The sequence below is a fragment of the Bos taurus genome, chromosome 5, assembly GCF_002263795.3.
Source record: "Bos taurus isolate L1 Dominette 01449 registration number 42190680 breed Hereford chromosome 5, ARS-UCD2.0, whole genome shotgun sequence".
In the NCBI taxonomy this organism is placed as follows: domain Eukaryota; kingdom Metazoa; phylum Chordata; class Mammalia; order Artiodactyla; family Bovidae; genus Bos; species Bos taurus.
The window spans coordinates 25,032,057-25,052,709 of NC_037332.1; the positions used below are offsets into that span (position 1 = coordinate 25,032,057).

A 20,653-nucleotide genomic window follows, 5' to 3' on the forward strand; every position below is an offset into this window, starting at 1 on the left:
TCACTAACAGATAACGAATTCCCTTTGGAAGCAACTTTTTTGGTTTGTTTTTGCCTTCTCTTTTTCAGAGCCTTCAGTTCTGCTGAAAGCAGACTGTACCCTGTGCCAAGGAACAGTCTCTGGTGCCCAGGATGAAATTACACAAGGGCAGGACTTATCCATGAGGCATAGTGTTTTGAGCTTCTGTGAATTCCCAAAATACCACTAACAGATGGTGTTGTATTAATCTGCTACTGTCATCAAGGAAGACAGGGAGGGGATGAGGAAGGGGACCACTCTAGAGGGTCAAGTGGAGGAAAATTACTTCCTTGTTTGTTTTTCATATATAATCCTCATCTTGGACATTTAATTTCATGTAACAAATATTCAGGGGAACATTTTCTTGGCATAAACTTCATTCTTGGGCAATACTAAAGTCTGGCCAGGGCACTGAGCATTCTGGCATCTGCCCAGAAAGTGAAGACTTGGGATGTACTTTTATTTCAATTCTAACTTTGCTGACTTGTAAATCTATTAGTCTGTCTGTAAGTTAGCCCTAAATGAGATCTCAGAAATCACATGGCTCACCTTTGTATCAACCACTATTTTTTTTATTATAGCTTTCATTTTTAATTTAATATTACTTAAATGACAAGGGGAATTTTTAAAATATTTCATAAAATTGTTGTGAACAAGGAATGTCAGGTTTAGGTCCAATTTTCTTGCAGACAAAAGGGAAATAATAACATATACTTTAACTATGCAATATTGGACAGAAAATTATATATTAATATTTTGAGGGGCTTCTCTGGTGGTCCAGTGGTTAAAAAATCCACCTTGATGTGCAGGGGACACTGAATCAATCTTTGGTCTGGGAAGGTCCCACATGCTGCAGAACAATTAAGCCCATGTTTCACAGCTACTGAGCCCACACACCTAGAGCCTGTGCTGCATGACAAGAGAAGCCACAGCAATAGGAGGCCCTTGCAGTGCAACTGGAAAGTAGCCCCGTGGCAACTAGAGAAAGCCCATCCCGCTGCTGCTGCTAAGTCACTTCAGTCGTGTCCGACTCTGTGCCACCCCATAGATGGCAGCCCACCAGGCTCCCCCGTCCCTGGGACTCTCCAGGCAAGAACACTGGAGTGGATTGCCATTTCCTTCTCCAATGCATGAAAAGTGATAGTGAAGTCGCTCAGTCGTGTCCAACTCCTAGAGACCCCATGGACTGCAGCCTACCAGGCTCCTCTGTCCATGGGATTTTCTAGGCAAGAGTACTGGAGTAGGGCGCCATCATACGCAGACGCAAATATTCAGTACAGCCAAAAATAAATAAATAAATAAATATTTTGAGCTCTCGGATTCCTTGAACATCCTAGTAGTTTATATTAGTATACTGTAGAGGATTTTATGGAGTTTATCACTATCCTATAGGCTTAGTTAGACCTTCTCAGCCAATTCATTATTTCTACACTGACCAAAGTGTCATTATATATCATGCCTCTTTTAGGTGTATTCATTTGGACTATGTGCCAAAACTAGGAAAAATTAGCTCCCATAAGGGAACTGTGTCTCAGAGGTTTTTTTTTTTTTTCTGGGTGAGTTACACATTGTATCACCGAATAGGGTTTTTTGGTGAGAGACAAAATTAAACAAAATATACTTCTGGAAGGTGGAGGGGACCAAAACCAGTGTCATTACAATGTATTATCTAAAATGTCCAGTTTTTAGTAAAAAGATTATCAGACGAGCAAAGTAAAAGAAAAATGTGATCCATACACAGGAAAAAAGTAGAAAATAGAAGCTTTCTTTATGGGGCCCAGATGTTGGATTTATCAGACTTTAAAGCACCTATTATATTTTTTTAAACTAAAGGAAAACTTTTTTAATTAAAAGAAAATATGATGCCAATGATTTATTCAAATAGAGAATAGCAACAAAGAGACAGAAATTAAAAGCTTAATAGACATCTGGAATTTAAAATACGGTAGTACAAGTGACAGAGTCAATAGAGGGGGCCAACCGCCTATCTGAGCTAGCAAAAGAAGAATCAGTGAACCTGATGATAGCTCAGTAGAGATTATCGAGTCTGCAGAACAGAGAGGAAAGAAAAGTGAAGAAAAATAGAGTCTGAGAGTCCTATAGACACTATTAAATTCACTGACATACATATATGTGATGGGCGTACCAGCAAGAGTAGAGAAAAATGGGCAGAAAAATAAAAATAATAATGGCCTAAAAGTCTCAAGTTTTATGAAAAACATTAGTCTGTACATCAAACCAGCTCAAAAAATTCCAAGTAAAATAAACTCAAAAGAGATTCACACCTGCACACATCAGAGGCAAACTGTTAAAAGCCAATGATGACAGAAAATCTTGAAAGCAGCAAGAAAGCAATTAGACAAAGAGTAAAATACAAATGGGCCTGACATATAGTAGGTGCCCAATAAATATTAGATATCTATAAATTTAATCTTCAAGCTTAGAGAAGAATCAACCAGTATCCTTGAATAATAAAGGTATATAGAAGAATGAAAATACCAACCCAACTTCAAGAAAGCATGATTTCTCAGCTGTTTTTCTAATAGTGAGGATAATTAGGCAGATGGTATCCAGAGACTAGGCCAAAAATAGGCAAACTATAACCTGCAGGCCAAATATGGCCTGCTGCCTGGTTTTGTAAATAAATTTTTATTAGGGCACAGCCAGGCACATTTGTCTATATGTTGGCTATGGCTGCTTCCATGCTACAGTGGCAGAGTTCCTAGTTGCAACAGAGACTGTATGGCTGGCAAAGCTTAAAATATTTACCATCTGGTCCTTTAGAGAAAAAGTTTTCCAGCCTCTGGCCTAAGTACGTCTCCCTTGTTCCCTTCACTGGGTCCACCAGAGCTTTGGAAATCCTACTGTTTGCCATGCTCTTTCCTACTGGACTAGACTTTTAGAGATTGTGGCTCATGCAAATTGAGTTCTGTCTGCTCCACTGCTGGTGGCATACTCAGCATTCAATCTCTACCTTCTTCTTCCTTTCTAACAAATTCCTGTTCATTTAGTTCTTCACGGCTCATTCAGTCAAATCCCATTTACAGGGGTAGATGCTGAGCAGTCTAAGCCCATGGATGCATGGCTCCCTTGCATCCCTTTTGGTTAAAGTGTGTGCCTGTGACTAAACTGACCTAAAAACACTGAAAGGAAGGCCTCACAGTTTACTGAAAAAAGCTTTTTTTCTGTTTGACATGAAAAGGATCATGTAGCTAGTGTCACTGGCAGTGACACCAGGATGATTACCTTGGAAGAAAGGATGCCTAGGATAGCCAAGTGGAGAAATGAAAATAACCTGGGTCCTTCATGATGTCACTGGGCCCTGAATTATACTGTACCCAGAGCCCATCCTATCTCCAATTTAAAATGGTATTTTTCTGTTACTTGCTATACCAAAGCATCATAACTCTATTTTTAGCAAAAAAAATGTGATTATAATTTTCATGACTGGCTCTCTTAAAATCCTGTCTGTCCCGGCCACCCCATCCCCACCATCTTTTCCCAATAGCCTGACACAAATATTTCCGAGTCTTGTTCACTCACTCTTAAACCACTCAACAAATATTTATTAAACATTCATTATATACTAGGCTTCCCTGGTGGCTCAGTGGTAAAGAAGCCACCTTCCAATGGAGGAGACAAGGGTTTGATCCCTGGGTTGGGAAGATCCCCTGGAGAAGGAAATTGAAACCCAAACCAGTATTCTTGCTTGGGAAACCCCATGGAGAGAGGAATCTGGAGGGCTACAGTCCATGGGGTTGCAAAAGAGTCAGACATGACTTAGCAACTGACTAAACAGTAACAAAAAATACTAGGTACATACTAAGTGTTGAGGGTAGAGCAATGAATAAGAAAGGTATGGTCCTTCCCATAATAAAACTCACAGTCTAGTTGCACAGACCCAATAAATAAAAGCTTAATTTCAGTTTGTTATTGGTGCTGAGAAGAAATAAAGTCATCACTTAGAGTAACAGAAAGAGGATTTTTTTTTTAATGGATGGTCAGAAAATAGTCTGCAAGTTCCTTGCAAAGTTAAACATAGATTTATCATAGAACCTAGCAGTTCTACTCTTGGTATCTATCCAAGGGAAATGGACCATAATGTCCACACAAAAACTTGAACATGAATGTTCACAGCAGCATTATTCACAGGAGTCAAGTAGTGGAAACAACCCCAATGTCCATCAACTAATGAACGAGGAACAAAAGGTGGTATATATCAATACATTCAATGGAATATTATTTGGCCACTAAAAGGAGTGAAATACTAGTACATGCTACGTCGATGCAACTTGAAAGCCTTATACTAAGTGAAAAAAAGCAAATCATCAAAACACCATATATTGTATCATTTCATTTATATGAAATTTCCAGAATAGACAGATCCACACAGGCAGAAGGTTTATTAATGGTTCCTAGGATTGGGGGAAAGGATGGGGAATGATGAGTGGCTGCTAAGGTTTCTTTCTAATGTGATGAAAACATTCTAACATTAGATTATGGTGATGGTTGAAAAATTCTGTAAATATACTAAAACCCACTGTATTGTACATTTTAAACAGGTAAATTTTTGGAGTGTAGGTTTTCTCAATAAAGCTATTTAAAACAAAAGAAACAATCTCTCCTAGGAGTGACATTTAAACGGAGACCTGAGAGATAAGAGGAAACTAGTCAAGTAGAGGTGGGACAAGAACTTTCGGTCACAGAGAACAACAGTGTACAAATGCTGTGAAGAGAGACAGAAGGTCAGCAAACAAGAGGATGAATTATAAGAGATGAGTCTGAATAGGGACCCGAGCAGAGAGGGTCTTCTGAAACTCTCAAAGGCATCAAATTCCATTCTGACACATTCATCAGGCAGCATAATCCTTATGGAAATGGGTATGAAATGTTTAACAGTGAAAGTGGATATGGATGTGCAGTGGATATGGATATGGAAAGTGGGTATGGATAACAGTGCTATGGATAAGACAGCAAGTGGAGAACTATTAATTCCAAATGCTATAGCAGCAAAACACTGAGTTGTGAAGAAAAGAAGTGTCATCGAGTTCTGAAAGGGAGAAATCTTTAAAGCAACACTCAGCCTATAACTGGGGACATCCATTAAATCACTCTCATCATTGTTATAAAGATCAGCTTCTTTATATTTGCAGAATTTTAGCAAACACATGAAGAATTCACATCTCCAGAAAGTTCATAATGTGGGGATCCTATGGAATACCAAACAGGAACAGAAATCACTAAAGCAGCATAAATACAAAATTCATAGTGTCTGAACCTGGTGAGCACTTGTAGGTGACATACTTAAAAACATGAGCCAAAATGAAGTGACCGATCCAGGTTTGGGTCATTAAAGCATATATAAAAGAATCAAAAGATGGTGCAGAACTTCAAGGAGAATCTAAAAATATCTAAACCAAAACCAGGAGAAAAAAGATAACTAAGTCTTACAAGTTTCATCAACACCCTTGAGAGGAGGGATTTGTGGTTAAGAGACTAATGCTAGCATGATCATTCATCTTATATGTACTTAACACTTCTCAAATTTTACTATACATGATCAATCAAAATAGTATTGAGAGTGGAGAGAGAAGTAACAGTTTATTTTGCAGCTTCTCCCAGGAGAAGGAGGAGTCTATTCCCCACCACATGAATCTAGGTTTGGCCATGTGACTTGCTTTGATCGATGAGTCACTGGCAAAGACGATGCTAGGGGAGGCTTGAAAAATGCTTATGCACTGGGATTCACCTTTGCTCTTGCTGCTTTTGGAGCTCAGTCACCATGTAAAGAAGGCTTTACATGAGCTAGCCTTAGATACTAGAGACATATAGCCCAGTTGCCCTGATGCTCCAGACAACTGCCAGATACATTTAACTCCAAAATCCATGCTCATAACAACATTATTATTATTACTACTATTATTATTATATTACCATTATTATAGCTATACTAATAATTGCTCATGCAGTGTATACTCAGTTCTAGACCATTCTTTCCACCTGTTAAGGGTTGGAAGGGGAAAAAGCATTGGAATTAGCATATGAAAACTGACTTCAATGTTTTCCTCTATCATGTGGACTTGAGAAAGATATCCATCTTCTTTGAACTTCAGTTCGGAATTATATCTAGTCACAGGGTTAGATAGCATCACCAACTCAACCAGCGCCCATGAATCTGAGCAAACTCTGGGAGATGATGAACAACAAGGAAGCCTGGCATGCTGCAGTCCACGGGGTCACAAAGAGTTAGACACAACTTAGAGGCTGAACAACAACAGGGTTCCCAGGAAAATTAAATAACATGAAAAAGTGCTCTCTCAACTTAAAGTGATACGTGTTTGCAATTAGTAGGGGGGAGATGTTTTAATCAAGTTTACCAGCAACAATTTCCAAAGACTCTAACTTGTACAATCCTTGGAATATCTAACTAATTAAAATACATTTCTTCATGAAAGCAGTTTTAGTTTTCCACCCAGTCTGTAGTGTCACAGAATACGAAGTCCAATCAGAATGCCATAAAATTACACGGTGTTTCCTAACTTTTCTTTTGAAACTGTCGAACTACTAGGGTTGGGAGAGGAAAAGACTTTTTGAAAGTAAGTGCTTTCTCAGCCTTTGAAATGCTTCCAGATTCTGTCATCTTCTTTTCATCTCAACATCAAAGCTGGGAAAGGCTCTTCCACACTGAAGGCAGGTGTGTGCATGCCACTCAGTAAGGTACTTTGCTACCTCATTCATCTCTCTCTTTCTCTATTTGCATCTTGAGAATCAAACATTAGTTTTATATTTCTTTTGGCTTTAGCTGACCTGTACTCTATTTGCTGGCAAGCTGCTGACATATTTTGACAGGTGATTTGACTCATAAAAACAGCCAGGGAAGGGAAACAAGGAGAAGAGGCTTCACCAGAAGCTAATCAGCACATATGAAATGTTGATCATGGCAGGAACACACAAAAGCATATTTATGAACTGGCTTAGAAAAAAAACCCCATCAACTTCCATTGTCTTGAAATCAAGGGAACACAGGAAGCTCAGGTTGGCACTCTGCGATGGCCTAGCAGAGTGGGATGAGGGAAGTGGGAGGCAGGCTCAAGAGGGAAGGGATGTTAGTCACTCAATCATGTCCGACTCTGTGACTCCATGGAATGTAGCCTATCCTACTCTGTCCACGGAATTATCCTGCCAAGAATACTGGAGTGGGTTGCATTTCCTTCTCCAGGGGATCTTCCTGACGCCGGGATTGAACCCAGGTCTCCTGCATTGCAGACAGATTCTTTACTGTCTGAGCCACTAGGGAAGCATATATAGCTGATTCATGTTGTACAGCAGAAACTAATACAACATTGTAAAGCAATTATCCTCCAATTAAAAGTTTTAAAAATATGGAGGCAGGAAAATATGTGATTGAGGATCATTCAAAAAATTGAAATTCAGCAAATATGAAAGCAATATGGTATCTTAGTTCATTGAAAGGCTGCATATCAATAAGCTATAATGTCAATCTATTTCTGAAGCTCCAAGGGCCAAAAAATGTTTTTCTCAGCCCACATTTCATGTTGTTGGTTTTTTTTTTAATTTTCTGTATTTGTATATTTACCTTTGTGCAACATTTTCAACGAGATGCTTTAAAGTGAGTCACCAACTAAGTTGAAATTGAGCACACGGAAGAGGTGCAAGCAGAGGTGTGGGGTAAGTAATAATCCAAAGAACAACAAATACAGGGGAAGAGTCATTACAGTGAGTTGCATAGTATCTCCCCAAGTTTCACATGCGCCCTGTACCTCAGAATGTGACACTATTTACAAATAAACCAGGTAACATCAGGAATTGCCGGCAACCAACAGAAGCTGAGAGAGGCAGGGAACAGAATCTGGAGAAGAAGATATGATATACTGGGCAACACTTAGGATGGATGAAACGCTTTTCAGCACACACAGGTACATTTTACATTTCATTTAAGTTGTTTGTATCACTGTGCTATAAAGACCCAAAGCACCTGGCTACGCTTACAGAGGCGGGCCACAGCCCATCAGGTCAGAAAGAGTCAGGCACAACTGAGAGACTGAGCTTACACGCCTGCACAGAGAGCACAGAGTCCTCAGGTGAGTGGTTTTTATGTGTGAAAATCAAGGAAAGGAGCAAATTCCCCAATTAGCTCAAATCAAAGAGTCAAAATAAGGTCACAGATGCAAGACACAGGGTGGAGAACATGATTCAGAGGAGGCAGGGTGTCAAAGCCAGAGGAGATCATGAGAACTCTGCAGAACTCTTGAGGAGGATGTGAGACTTTGTATGGGAATGGGATGGTAGTGCTGCCAGTGTTATCTAGTCCATAAGAGGGTAGGGAGGCCCTGCTGATACCTGGCTCTCCCAAATAACCCAGTTTTGCTTCCCGGCCTGTGTGTTCCTGGGGCCTTGGCTTTATATAAGTCCCTATATGAAAAGGGGCTATAGCGTCTTCACATGGATGGCACAGTTGGGTTCTCTGAGACCTACAGTCTTTTGGTCTGTTCTGATATGCAAGTCTGTACATGGAACAGCCATGAACACATCTATAGGTTTCATTTTCCTTATCTGCTTTCCTGAACTAGATTGCTGATTTCAAAGATTGTTTTCCTATCCTTTCCATTACTGGGATTTAGCATTTCCTCCACCTCTTACCTTACCCACAGGTTCTAGTTTGTCTGGAATTTCACATACCTCTTAGGAGAAGAAATGCTACCACATCCAAAAGGTGTGAAGGTTCCCAGGATAACTTGATTTGGCAAGTCGCTAAATATGTTGGTATACATGCCACCCCAAGGGAGGGCAGAATAGCTTTGGCAGACAGCTAGGCGGCCAGAAGGATAGATAAGATCCAGGTTAAGGAACTGCTATTGATAAAAACAATAATAATGCTGATAACAACTCTCAGATAGAATTTACTCTTTAGTAGAACTTATTATAATTCTTAAATAGAACTTTTCCTATCTAATTTTTTAAATCAGCTTATCTAGGCAACGAAATCCAGAGTGACTTGCTTTCCCCTAGACACTGAATGCAATAACGATGGTGCCAGGCCAGCACATCTGACTGTGACTTCCATTTGCATGATCTTTCCATGTGTTCACATTGCCTGAACCTCCACTTCAGCTGCAAATTCCTTAAAACCAATCTTGTGACGAGTAACAGGAAGGTCTGGTCAGACAGGTTCTTTTACTGAGTCACTGGAAGCCAAAGTTGCCCACTGCTACCCAGTGTGGCCTCCTGAGGTCATTCCAGCACACAACACAATGATTGGGTCTCCCCAGAAATGTCGATGGACAGGCCAGGCAAAGGAGGACTGAGGGACAATTATGGGTATGCAAACAATTTCACAAACCTATCTGTACTAACCTTTACAAAGCCATGATGAACCCTTGAGGTCTTTTTCATTTTGAATTTGTAAGAATTTATTACAAAATCCCTATTCTAAGCTAGATCCCCAAATGTCTCTCTAATCAGGAAAATGAACAACAATTCATTTTCTCAGAATCATGTGATCCCTTAGGTGCTTAACAAAATGTTGACTAAAACCAGAGATCCCTTTAAGTAGAAGAAAGGTTTATAAACTGGAGAACTTGCCCTGACCTCTTTCTTGGGTTGACTTCTCCCACCCCCAGAGTGAGGGAACGTAAACCCTTGGGAGAAAGGGACTGAACAAATACAGGGATCAGACCTTTTTTTTTTTTTTAATGCTTCTGGGATTTTCTGCTGAAACAGAAACACTCCACCTGCCGCCCCTTCTACAACTCCTGACCCTTCCCATCCTTCTTCAACCATTGGCGTTTCACAAGGATATTAGGTCAGAGAGGAACCATCTGTCAGAGCATAATGGAACTTTTTCAAATTCTGGTCAGGCTTCTTGATTGTTGGCATATTAGTCCTCCTCCTCAGCAACTCTAGCCAGAAACACTGGGAATCTTCAGGGGTGGTGTTCACCTCTTCCTCGTTATAGTGGCTCAGGATAAGTTGTTTGTCGAATCCTTCTTTCCTTAGCTTAGCTTCTTCCGTTTTTCTGTTCAAAAGAAAACAGTTCCAGATCTGGCTAATTTCTTGTTCTTATCAAGGGCTGGGGGATGGCCAACGGCTGTTTAGGCCTCTGTGACCTCACCTTTGTTGTTGTTGCTGCTGCTGTGTAGTTACTAAGCCGTGTCAGACTCTTTTGCAACCCCCTGGCCTAAAGCCCACCAGGCTCCTTTGTCCGTGGGATTTCCCAGGTAAGAATACTGGAGTGGGTTGCCATTTCCTTCTCCAGGGGATGGTCATCCTGACTCAGGGATCAAACCCACATCTTCTGCATTGACAGGCAGATTCTCTACCACTGAGCCACCAGGGAAGCCCAACCTCACCTTTACCACCTATCTAATGGATTTCCTTTCAATCAGGAAAGCTAGGCTTTGAAATCCTTAGCCAAGCATTTATTGAGTGCCTACTATTTTAAAAACAGATACAGAGTGTCTACTGTGTCTGAAGCACTATACAGAGGCTGCAGCAAATGCAGGACTAGGAAGCAGCACCAGTGCCCGCAGGGGCAGCACTACACAGCACAGGTTTGGCATGAGAACTGAGGTGAACCTGGCACTGTCACTTGAGACTATAAAAAGCAGGCAAACTATTAACCTCCTCTGAACTTTGATTTCTTCGTCTATAAATGGAGACAATACCTCATGGAAGGGTGGGAATCTGACTATAATGCACACAGACCTCTGGGCCAGACCCTAATGATTAGCATGTCATCTGTTAAAATGAATAATTGTTTTTGTTACAATTTAGTGGGGAACATATATATATATATATATATATATATATATATATTCATTTTGTTACAATTTAGTGGGGAACATATATATATATATATATATATATATATATATATTCATTTTGTTACAATTTAGTGGGGAACATATATATATATATATATATATATATATATTCATTAATAATATGATGGTCAAGGAAAAGGGCAGGTGAATATGAAACTACCTGGCTTCTAGGTTTCAGACAGAAACCTTCAAATTAAGGTAGCCTGTTAGAACATTCACTTAACCATTCACAAATATTCACTAGGTGTCTTCTGCAGTTCAAAACTTATACATTCGTATGAGAAACATGCTATCTGTCCCCATTCTTGTAAGAGTGAACGAGTTTTGCAGCTATATGGTAAAGCCTGGATGCAATGCCAAGGACTTCCCTGGCAGTCCAGTGGAAGCCCCATTTCCAATGTAAAGGGCACGGATTCGATCCCTGGTTGGGGAATTAAGATCTCATATGCTGTGTAGAACAACCAAAAACAACATAAAGCAACAAACATAAAAAACACCCCCCCCCAAAAAAAAGGCTGGATGCAATGCCATCCATATCAACCCCATACTCTCTGCTCTGTTCCCTTCACTTCACAATACTGCTGTCTACATTCCTAGTGTTGGGTGCTATAAGAGCTATGGGCATAGTATAGGTGTATTTTAAAAATGCAGATTAACCAAGGCTCTTTTTTTGAAAGTCAGCCAGTGAGGCAGACCTTCTTGCCACTAACACGTGCAAAGGTATACACACATATGCACATACATGCATACACACTCATGTACTCAAGTGTGCCAAGTAGGAACTGCTGGCAACATGCCATAGAAGAAGCCTCCAGAGTCAGGTTGGCAAAACAGAGTCATTAAAGAGATATTCTTAGCTGCCTTGGAGACCAACAGTACCTGTTTAATATCTCCATGGACTGGCTGGCATGACTGACTTAGTCATGATCTGAGCTACCGAAGACGGGCTGCTGAGCTTTTGGGTTATTAAGACATAATATGAAGATGGAATTGGGCAGACTCATGATCAACATTTGAGAATAAGCAGAAATGTCCAGATTCTAATTAGGGGACGTAGGAGCTACTTTCTTAGAGAAAGAGTTAGCAGTTTGGGAGTTTCCAAGCACAGGGTAAGATTCAAAACAAACAAACCTCAGCAACAGCATGAAAGAAGATCTAAGACTGCCCTCAGCAAATCCCTTCAGATACACAGCAGTTTCAAACAGGAATCCTCAGTGTTTTTCGTTTTAAGGTGCACTTGAAAACTCCTAAAACTGAGCTGGCATATCTCAAGGATAACCTTGGAATATTGGGAAGAATTGCTCAGTGTGTGTTTGAGTGTGCACGCCTATGCATTTGTTGGCTGAGGGAGGGACTTGGAATGTGGAAAGAGCTATGCTGAAAGGACTTTTAAAGGATAAAAATAACTAACTGGAAATAACACAGCTGATTAATGAAAGGAGAGGTATAATAGCCACCCCACTGCCAGTGTTGGTGGCAATCAGCAAAGGTCTCTGACCCCTCTCGGAGAAGCTGGAGGAGGTGCTCCTCGGAAGTCCTGTGAGCAAAGAATCAGATCCAGGAGGGTGGGCAAGAGCCAAATCTGCTAGAAAATGGAAATGTTTGATTAAAACAATTACTTTCTCTCTCCTACTTTTGTCTCGTCTCTCACTTTCCTTCTCCTGCTGCTGCTCCTTTTCTTTCTTGTGTTCTCATGAAAATGTGTCCCACTGCCAAAAATGAGGTGAGTGGGCAAAATTTTTGAATGATGTGACAAAAGCAAAGCACTTCTAGATTTCTACTCTTCCCCACACCAGAACACACACAGGCCACTCCATTTATAAGCATCAAAGGTTGGCAGGATTTCAGCTTAACACCACCCATGTATAAGCCAACTGGAAACCCAAGTTTAATTATCATTCTCCAAGCCCATACCTCTGCCCTTTCAATCAACGCCTAGACGTGATTATATTTTTCTGTGACTTTCCACAATGGATCATTTTGGATTATTCTTGAAAAAAGGTAAGTATGCCTCTGAAGTGTAAACCTTATGCTGCTACTGCTAAGTTGCTTCAGTGGTGCCCCACTCTTTGCAATCCGTGGACCATAACCCACCAGTCTCCTCTGTCCATGGGATTCTCCAAGCAAGAATACTGGAATGGGTTGCCATTCTCTCCTCCAGGTAAACCCTATAAATCATTGAAAACAACAACACCACCACCACATAGTCTCCCTCCTTACCAATATGGCCAAAAATTAAGATACAAAAGCTATAGGGCAAAAAACTCCAGCGCCAAATCTCCTATATTTATATAAATCCCACATTACTCAGATACTCAAGATAGGCAGCTAAAATTCAGTCAAGTTCTCCATTACAATTTTTAAAGCAGCACTTCCTTTTGTAATCCCTTTAACAGACCCCCCAGATAAAGAGTCTTTTAGTCATTGTATGACGTCTAGTCAGCCTCCCATGCCAGTAAAGACTACTTCATCTCTACCTTTTCTCAAAGTATTGCTAGTGATAATCTTGCCCAAGGCCCAGAAGTTGACCTCTGGATTCTCCAGCAGGTGATAATTATCACCAAATTGATAAGTTCAACAAAAGTGTCTTTGGATTTCCCTGGTGGTCCAGTGGTTAAGAATCCACCTTGCCATGCAGAGGAGGATGCAGGTTGGATCCCTGATAGGGGAACTAAAATCCCATGTGCCACAGAGCAACTGAGCCCACACGCCACAACTAGAGAGTCTGTGCACCACAAAAGACCCTGTATGATGCGATGAAGACCCTGAGTGCTGCAACTAAGACCTGAAGCAACCAAATAAATAAGTATTTTTTAAAAACAGAAAAGCCCTGATACTTATACAAAATGGTTTATTAGAATTTCGGGTGGCTGGTTATTCCCAGGAAAAGTCATTGTCAGGACTTAAGGAACAGTCATTTTCTAAGTCAGAAGCTACCCAGTTATCTCAGACTTTTAGTATCTAGACTATTCAAAGACAAAGGCTGAAATAGAAAGGGAACTGCATGTCAAATCATCTTAAATCAAATTGGTCTATGAATCTAACAGTAAGCTAAATTCCACATAGTGGGGGCATTCATTGATTGTAAGAACTGAAGGATATCTGGAGAATATCTAATCCTGTTTTATAGATGAAGGAACCAAAGCATAGAAAAGGGATCTAAAATCACTAAATAAGAATTACTGTTCTACAGATTGTGCTTTTAGCTACATTATTCCATTTAATGCTTTGAACAACTCTATAAGGTAGATTCTAGTAGGATTTCCATTTCTTATGAGGAAAATAAGGTCCGTCTAGTCAAGGCTATGGTTTTTCCTGTGCTCACGTATGGATGTGAGAGTTGGACTGTGAAGAAAGCTGAGCGCTGAAGAATTGATGAACTGTGGTGTTGGAGAAGACTCTTGAGAGTCCCTTGGACTGCAAGGAGATCCAACCAGTCCATTCTGAAGGAGATCAGCCCTGGGATTTCTTTGGAAGGAATGATGCTAAAGCTGAAACTTCAGTACTTTGGCCACCTCATGCGAAGAGTTGACTCATTGGAAAAGACTCTGATGCTGGGAGGGATTGGGGGCAGGAGGAGAAGGGGATGACAGAGGATGAGATGGCTGGATGGCATCACCAACTCGATGGACGTGAGTCTGGGTGAACTCCGGGAGTTGGTGATGGACAGGGAGGCCTGGCGTGCTGTGATTCATGGGGTCGCAAAGAGTCTGACACAACTGAGCGACTGAACTGAACTGAACTGAAGGCTTGAGACACTAAGTGTCCCAAGTTCCATGGTTGGCAAATGGGAGCACAAAAGTTGTGTGGATTCCAAAGCTTGGGCTCTAAACCTTAACAGACATTAGCCCCTGTACCCCAAGTCACACAGCAAATGAATGGGTAGAAGCAAGTCTGAAATTGGCAGACTAGTGTTTTTGCATCACCATACTCTAACAGTGAATATGAGAGCTTCATTAGTTATAGCCCAGATTCAGGCCCAGAGAGCAGCTCTAGGTAGACCTGGTCTAGAGAAAGCGCTCTGCTATACGGAGTGTCCTGGGATCTGTCTGGTCTGGGACGAGAAGATTCAGACGATGTTTGTCAGACTTGACTTCCTGTGATAAATCCATAGTGTATCCTAGTGTGGATCTGCCAATGAAGTTAGAGACTTTTTTCTTTCTGCCTTCAATTTCTCTGGGCCTGACTTGATATTAAACTTCTATAATGTTAAGCAAATGTGGTAGAAACTTGGTGGGGTAAAATGGCTGATAGTTCTGACTTGCGTAAAATTGCCCTTTGTTCAGCAAGCATTTATTTAATCTCCATGCTATTAATATCTCTCATCCTGGTAATCAGGGGATGTTAATATTTGGTTGCTTTTCTTACAGAAATGTTTTGTAATGCATAAACTGTAAAATTACATGTGTTTTTTAAAAAACTTGGATCCTGTATATGACAGATCCCTTGAGAATGGATTCTACCAATTCTGCCAAGACAATTAGCAAGTCTCATCACTTGCTCATCAGTTACAAAATCACTCCCTTGATGCAGTTTATTACTGTGGGTCATGTATAAAAGCATCTTACTCATCCCTGTTGCTATATTCCAATAAAATCTGCCTCTTCCATCTACTCTGCCAAGCTATCCTGTCTTAGTTCTAAACCTATTTGTTACAAGCAACCACTTCTGATGGTATTGGGTTATTATTAAAGAATGCTTTTTACTTGCTTAGTGCTTTAGTGTCTATAAAGAATGTTTATATATATTGTGTCACAACATGTTATGGTAAGCTGCAGAAGACGTATTATTATCTCTAAATGGTTAAAGAAACAGAGGTTCAGGGAGTTCAGGCAGTGACTTACCCAAGATCTCATGCCCATGGATTAAAGAAGCTGGGTGTTCTGACTCCAAGTTCTTTTTCTTTCAGTTTTTAAAAAGACATTATTTTTTAGAGAGTTTTAGGTTCACAGCAGAACTGAGTGGAAAGTACACAGAGTACAAAATGCCTCCTGCAAGTTTAGTTTCCTTTTCATTAAAATATGCTGCCTGCTCCATAACCTCTGAGGCCTTTTTAAACTTGAAAAACTAATATATAATTCACTGGGAAGAATGAGTTGGTGAAACTGATTAAGATGCTTTGAAGTAGAAAGAGTAACCAGAGGAGATTTGTTGTACCAGATACTAAGATAGTAATAATTAATATTTATTGAATGCCTATTTGTGCTAGGAATCTTTACAACAACTATAAAAGGTAGCTACTAAGATTATCCCTATTTTACAGATGAGGAAAATGAGGCAAAGGGCAATTACGTGACTTTCCCAAGGTCGCATGAATCGATGGAGCTGGGATTTTAACCCTATCAATTTGGCTTCAAGGAGTCTTTCTTACCATCACAGCTGCCTGTCTCATACTGTATAATCTAAATAATTAAAATAGTTGAAATAAACCCACACACCCATGGTCAATTAGTCTTCAAGAAAGGAGGGAAGAATATAAAATGGTGAAAAGACAGTCTCTTCAGCAAGTGGTGCTAGGTAAGTTGGACAGATGAATGTAAATCAATGAAGTTAGAACACACCCTCACATCTTACAAAGAAATAAACTCAAAATGACTTAAAGACTTAAGCATAAGACATTACACCATAAAACTCCTAGAAGACAGCAGAGGCAAAACATTCTCTGACATAAATCATATCAATGTTTTCTCAGGTTAGTCAACTAAGGCAATAGAAAAACAAAAATAAACAAATGGGACCTAATCAAACTGACAAGATTTTGCACAGCAAAAAGAAACCAGAAAAAAAAAAACCTGGGGAAAAAACCTACAGCATGGGAGAAAATATTTGCAAATGATGTGACAGACAAGGGTTTAATCTCCAAACTATGCAAACAGCTCATTTAACTCAACAACAGCAACAACAACAAAAAAACAAACCAAGAAATGAGCAGAAGACTTTAATGGACATTTCGCCAAAGAAGACAAACAGCTGGCCAGAAGGCGTATGAAAAGATGCTCAACGTCACTAATTATTAGAGAAATGCAGATCAAAACTACAATGAGGTATTATCTTATACTGGTCAAAATGGCCATCATTAAAATGTCTACAAATGACAAATGCTAGAGAGGGTGTGGAGAAAAGGGAAGCCTCCTATACTGTGGTGGGAATGCAAACTGGTCCAGCCACTACAGAGAGCAGTGTGGAGGTTCCTCAGAAAACTAAGAATTACCATATGATCCAGCAATCCCATTTCTGGGCACATTTGTTGTTCAGTTGCTAAGCTGTGTCTGATTCTGCAACCTCATGGACTGCAGCACACCAGGCTCCTCTGTCCTCCACTACCTCCTAGAGTTTACTCAAATTGGTGTCCATTGAGTCAGTGATGCTATCTGACCATCTCATCCTTTACTGCCTCCTTCTCCTTTTGCCTTCAAAATTCCCAGAATGACGGTCTTTTCCAAAGAGTCGGTTCTTCCCATCAGGTAGCCAAAGTATTGGAGCTTCAGCATCAGTCCTTCCAATGAATATTCAGGAATCATTTCCTTTAGGATTGACTAGTTTGATCTCCTTGCAGTCCAAGGGATGCTCAAGGGTCTTCTCCAGCACTACAGTTTGAATGCATCAGTTCTTTGGTGCCCAGCCTTCATTATGGTCCTACTCTCACATCCATGCATGACTACTGGAAAAACCATAGCTTCGACTATATGGACCTTTGTCAGCAAAGTGATGGCTCTGCTTTTTACTAATAATACGTTGTCTAGGTTCATCATGGAGAAGGCAATGGTACCCCACTCCAGTACTCTTGCCTGGCAAATCCCATGGACGGAGGAGCCTGGTGGGCTGCAGTCCATGGGGTCGCTAAGAGTTGGACACGACTGAGCGACTTCACTTTCACTTTTCACTTTCATGCATTGGAGAAGGAAATGGCAACCTACTCCAGTGTTCTTGGCTGGAGAATCCCAGGGACGGGGGAGCCTGGTGGGCTGCCATCTCTGGACACGACTGAAGCGACTTAGCAGCAGCAGCAGCAGCAGGTTCATCATAGCTTTCCTTCCTGGGAGCAAGCATCTTTTAATTTCATGGCTGCAGTCACCATCCACAGTGATTTTGGAGCTTAAGAAAATAATATCTGTCACTGCTTCCACTTTTTCCCCTTCTACTTGCCATGAAGTGATGGGACTGGATGCCTGGGCACATACAAGACTATAATTTGAAAAGATTCATGAACCCCTATGTTCATAGCAGCACTATTCACAATAGCTAAGACCCCATAGACTGTAGTCTGCCAGGCTCCTCTCTCCATGGGATTTCCCAGGCAAGAATACTGGAGAGGGTTGCCATTTCCTTCTCCAGGGGATCTTCCCAACCTGGGGATCGAACGAGTCTTCTACATCTCCTGCAGACAGATTCTTTACCCACTAAGCCATCAGGGAAGTCCAAGTCACTTTACTGTACAGCAGAGATTGACACAACATTGTAAATCAACTATACTTCAATTAAATTTAAAAAATAGCTGAAATCTCAATAGGCAGATCAATGAAATAGAATAGACAGCTCAAAAGCATACCAGTGTATACGAAACTGAAGCTATGATTAGGTTGAGAACTCAAATTAGTGGATAACAAGAAGATGTATTCAATAAAAGCCTGCAAAGAGGTAATACATTGTTACGGTTAAATGCACAGGCTTTGGTATCAGATAAACCTAAGCTTCAGAGAAGGCAATGGCACCCCACTCCAGTACTCTTGCCTGGAAAATCCCATGGATGGAGGAGCCTGGTGGGCTGCAGTCCATGGGGTTGCTAGGAGTTGGACACGACTGAGCGATTTCCCTTTCACGTTCCACTTTCATGCATTGGAGAAGGAAATGGCAACCCACTCCAGTGTTCTTGCCTGGAGAATCCCAGGGACGGAGGAGCCTGGTGGGCTGCCATCTATGGGGTCGCACAGAGTCTGACACGACTTACGTGACTTAGCAGCAGCAGCAGCAAACCTAAGCTTATATAGAAGCTTACCCACTTATTAGCTCTCTGACCTTGGTGTAAAAACAGTGACTTACTCACGAAGGCATCTATCAGTAAATTGCTTGATGTAGTGCCCTATACAAAATGATCACTCAGTATACCCTAACTATCATTATCAGCACTCAATAAATACTAGCGACTTCACCTTCACTTTTCACTTTCATGCGTTGGAGAAGGAAATGGCAACCCACTCCAGTACTCTTGCCTGGAGAATCCCAGGGATGGGGGAGCCTGGTGGGCTGCTGTCTATGGGGTCGCACAGGGTCCGACACGACTGAAGCGACTTAGCAGCAGTAGCAGCATCATTATCATTGGCATGGGAGGAATAAAACTTGAATCTCATTACCTCACACCATACACAACAAAATTTCCAGCTAAATGTAGATAAAAGAAATTTAAAAAAATAGGATAGATCTATCTAACTTGAAAGCAAGGAAAGGTTTCTTCCAGTTATAAAAACAATGGGAAAAAAATCTTAAAACATTGATAACTGAACAATAATAAGAGTTAAATACCAAAATTTACTAATTTAAATTACATTAAAAATTTTAACCCTGATTTCAATTTTTAGAAAATTTCACTAGAATTTACTCTTTTTCAATTAAATCACCAGGGACTTTCAGAACAATATTTTTAATATCTTATTGCTTGTCAAGACTTGGACTCTGGTGCTTGCTCTGCCTCTCCTGTTCCTTAAAGGAGTTTGGTGGGAGAGACATCATTAACAGAGACCAAGTCAGATGGATGCAGGTCTTTCTTTCCCAGCTGTGTTCAACAAACTGCTTGATTCTTGTCCAGAGTAGGAAAGAGCCAGGATTTCAGAAAAATCTAAAAAACAATTTGACATTGTTGGGACTTCCGTGATGGCCCAGCAGTTAAAACTTGGCACTTACACCCCAGGGGGTTCGAGTTTGATTCCTGGTCGGGGACTAAGATCCTGCATGCTGTGTGGTGTGTGGCCAAAAAAATTTTTAAATTAAAAAAAGAAAAAAAAAAGAATTTGACATTGTATTATAAGATCCCTCTTAATTTAGATTTATCAAATGTCAAAACTTATTTGCTTCTCATCTAAACACTTTTCATTTTGTGACTTTTTTTTTTTTACATGTACATAACTTTAAATACTTTGAATACTAAGCATACACTGGGCTTCCCTGATAGCTCAGTTGGTAAAGAATCCACCTGCAATACAGGTCCCATTCCTGGGTGGGGAAGATCTGCTGGAGAAGGGATAGGCTACCCACTCCAGTATTCTTGGACTTCCCTTGTAGCTCAGCTGGTAAAGAATCCACCTGCAATGTAGGAAACCCCGGTTCCATTCCTGGGTTGGGAAGATCTCCTGAAGAAGGGAAAGGCTATCCACATAACCGGCCTAGAGAATTCTGTTTTAGTCCATGGGTTGCAAAGAGTCGGACATGACTGTGCGACTTTCACTTTCAAGCATATATTATATTTAAAATACAATCCCCAAAGTGATAAGTGATGAGTTTCACATCAGCGGCCAGGTGAGGAACTAGAGAAGAATGGTGGAGAGTGAGTGGACTTTGGAGTCAGATAGGGCTGGGTCTTACCCCTGTTCTGCCTTTTTCCAGCTATATGACTCAATGAATTGCCACGTTTCCTGGCACATTAGTTTTCTCATCTATAACCTGGAAGTGATAATCAGACTTCTTCTGCTGGGTGCTTGTAAGGAGCATAGATAACACCTGTAAAGTGGCAGGTCCACTGTCCATCACAAAGTAGATGCTTTCCAGTGTTTGCTATTGTTATTACCTCCTCCCATTTG

The 20,653-nt window shown here is 40.7% G+C and overlaps 1 protein-coding gene across 2 annotated transcripts in view; it reads right to left on the reverse strand.

Moving 5' to 3' along the window:
• LOC112446660 (uncharacterized) overlaps positions 1-20,653 on the reverse strand; it is a 136,320-nt gene that overhangs the window by 87,253 nt on the left and 28,414 nt on the right. The window contains exons 7-8 of one of the 2 annotated variants that reach the window (XM_059886843.1): positions 9,839-10,054; positions 8,719-8,868 (exon numbers count right to left, since the gene is read on the reverse strand). The exons of the other annotated variant lie outside the window; for it this stretch is intronic. Of the exons in view, the coding sequence (XP_059742826.1) occupies positions 8,719-8,868; positions 9,839-10,054 (366 nt within the window). The remainder of the gene's footprint in view (positions 1-8,718; positions 8,869-9,838; positions 10,055-20,653) is intronic. 2 annotated transcript variants of the gene reach the window in all.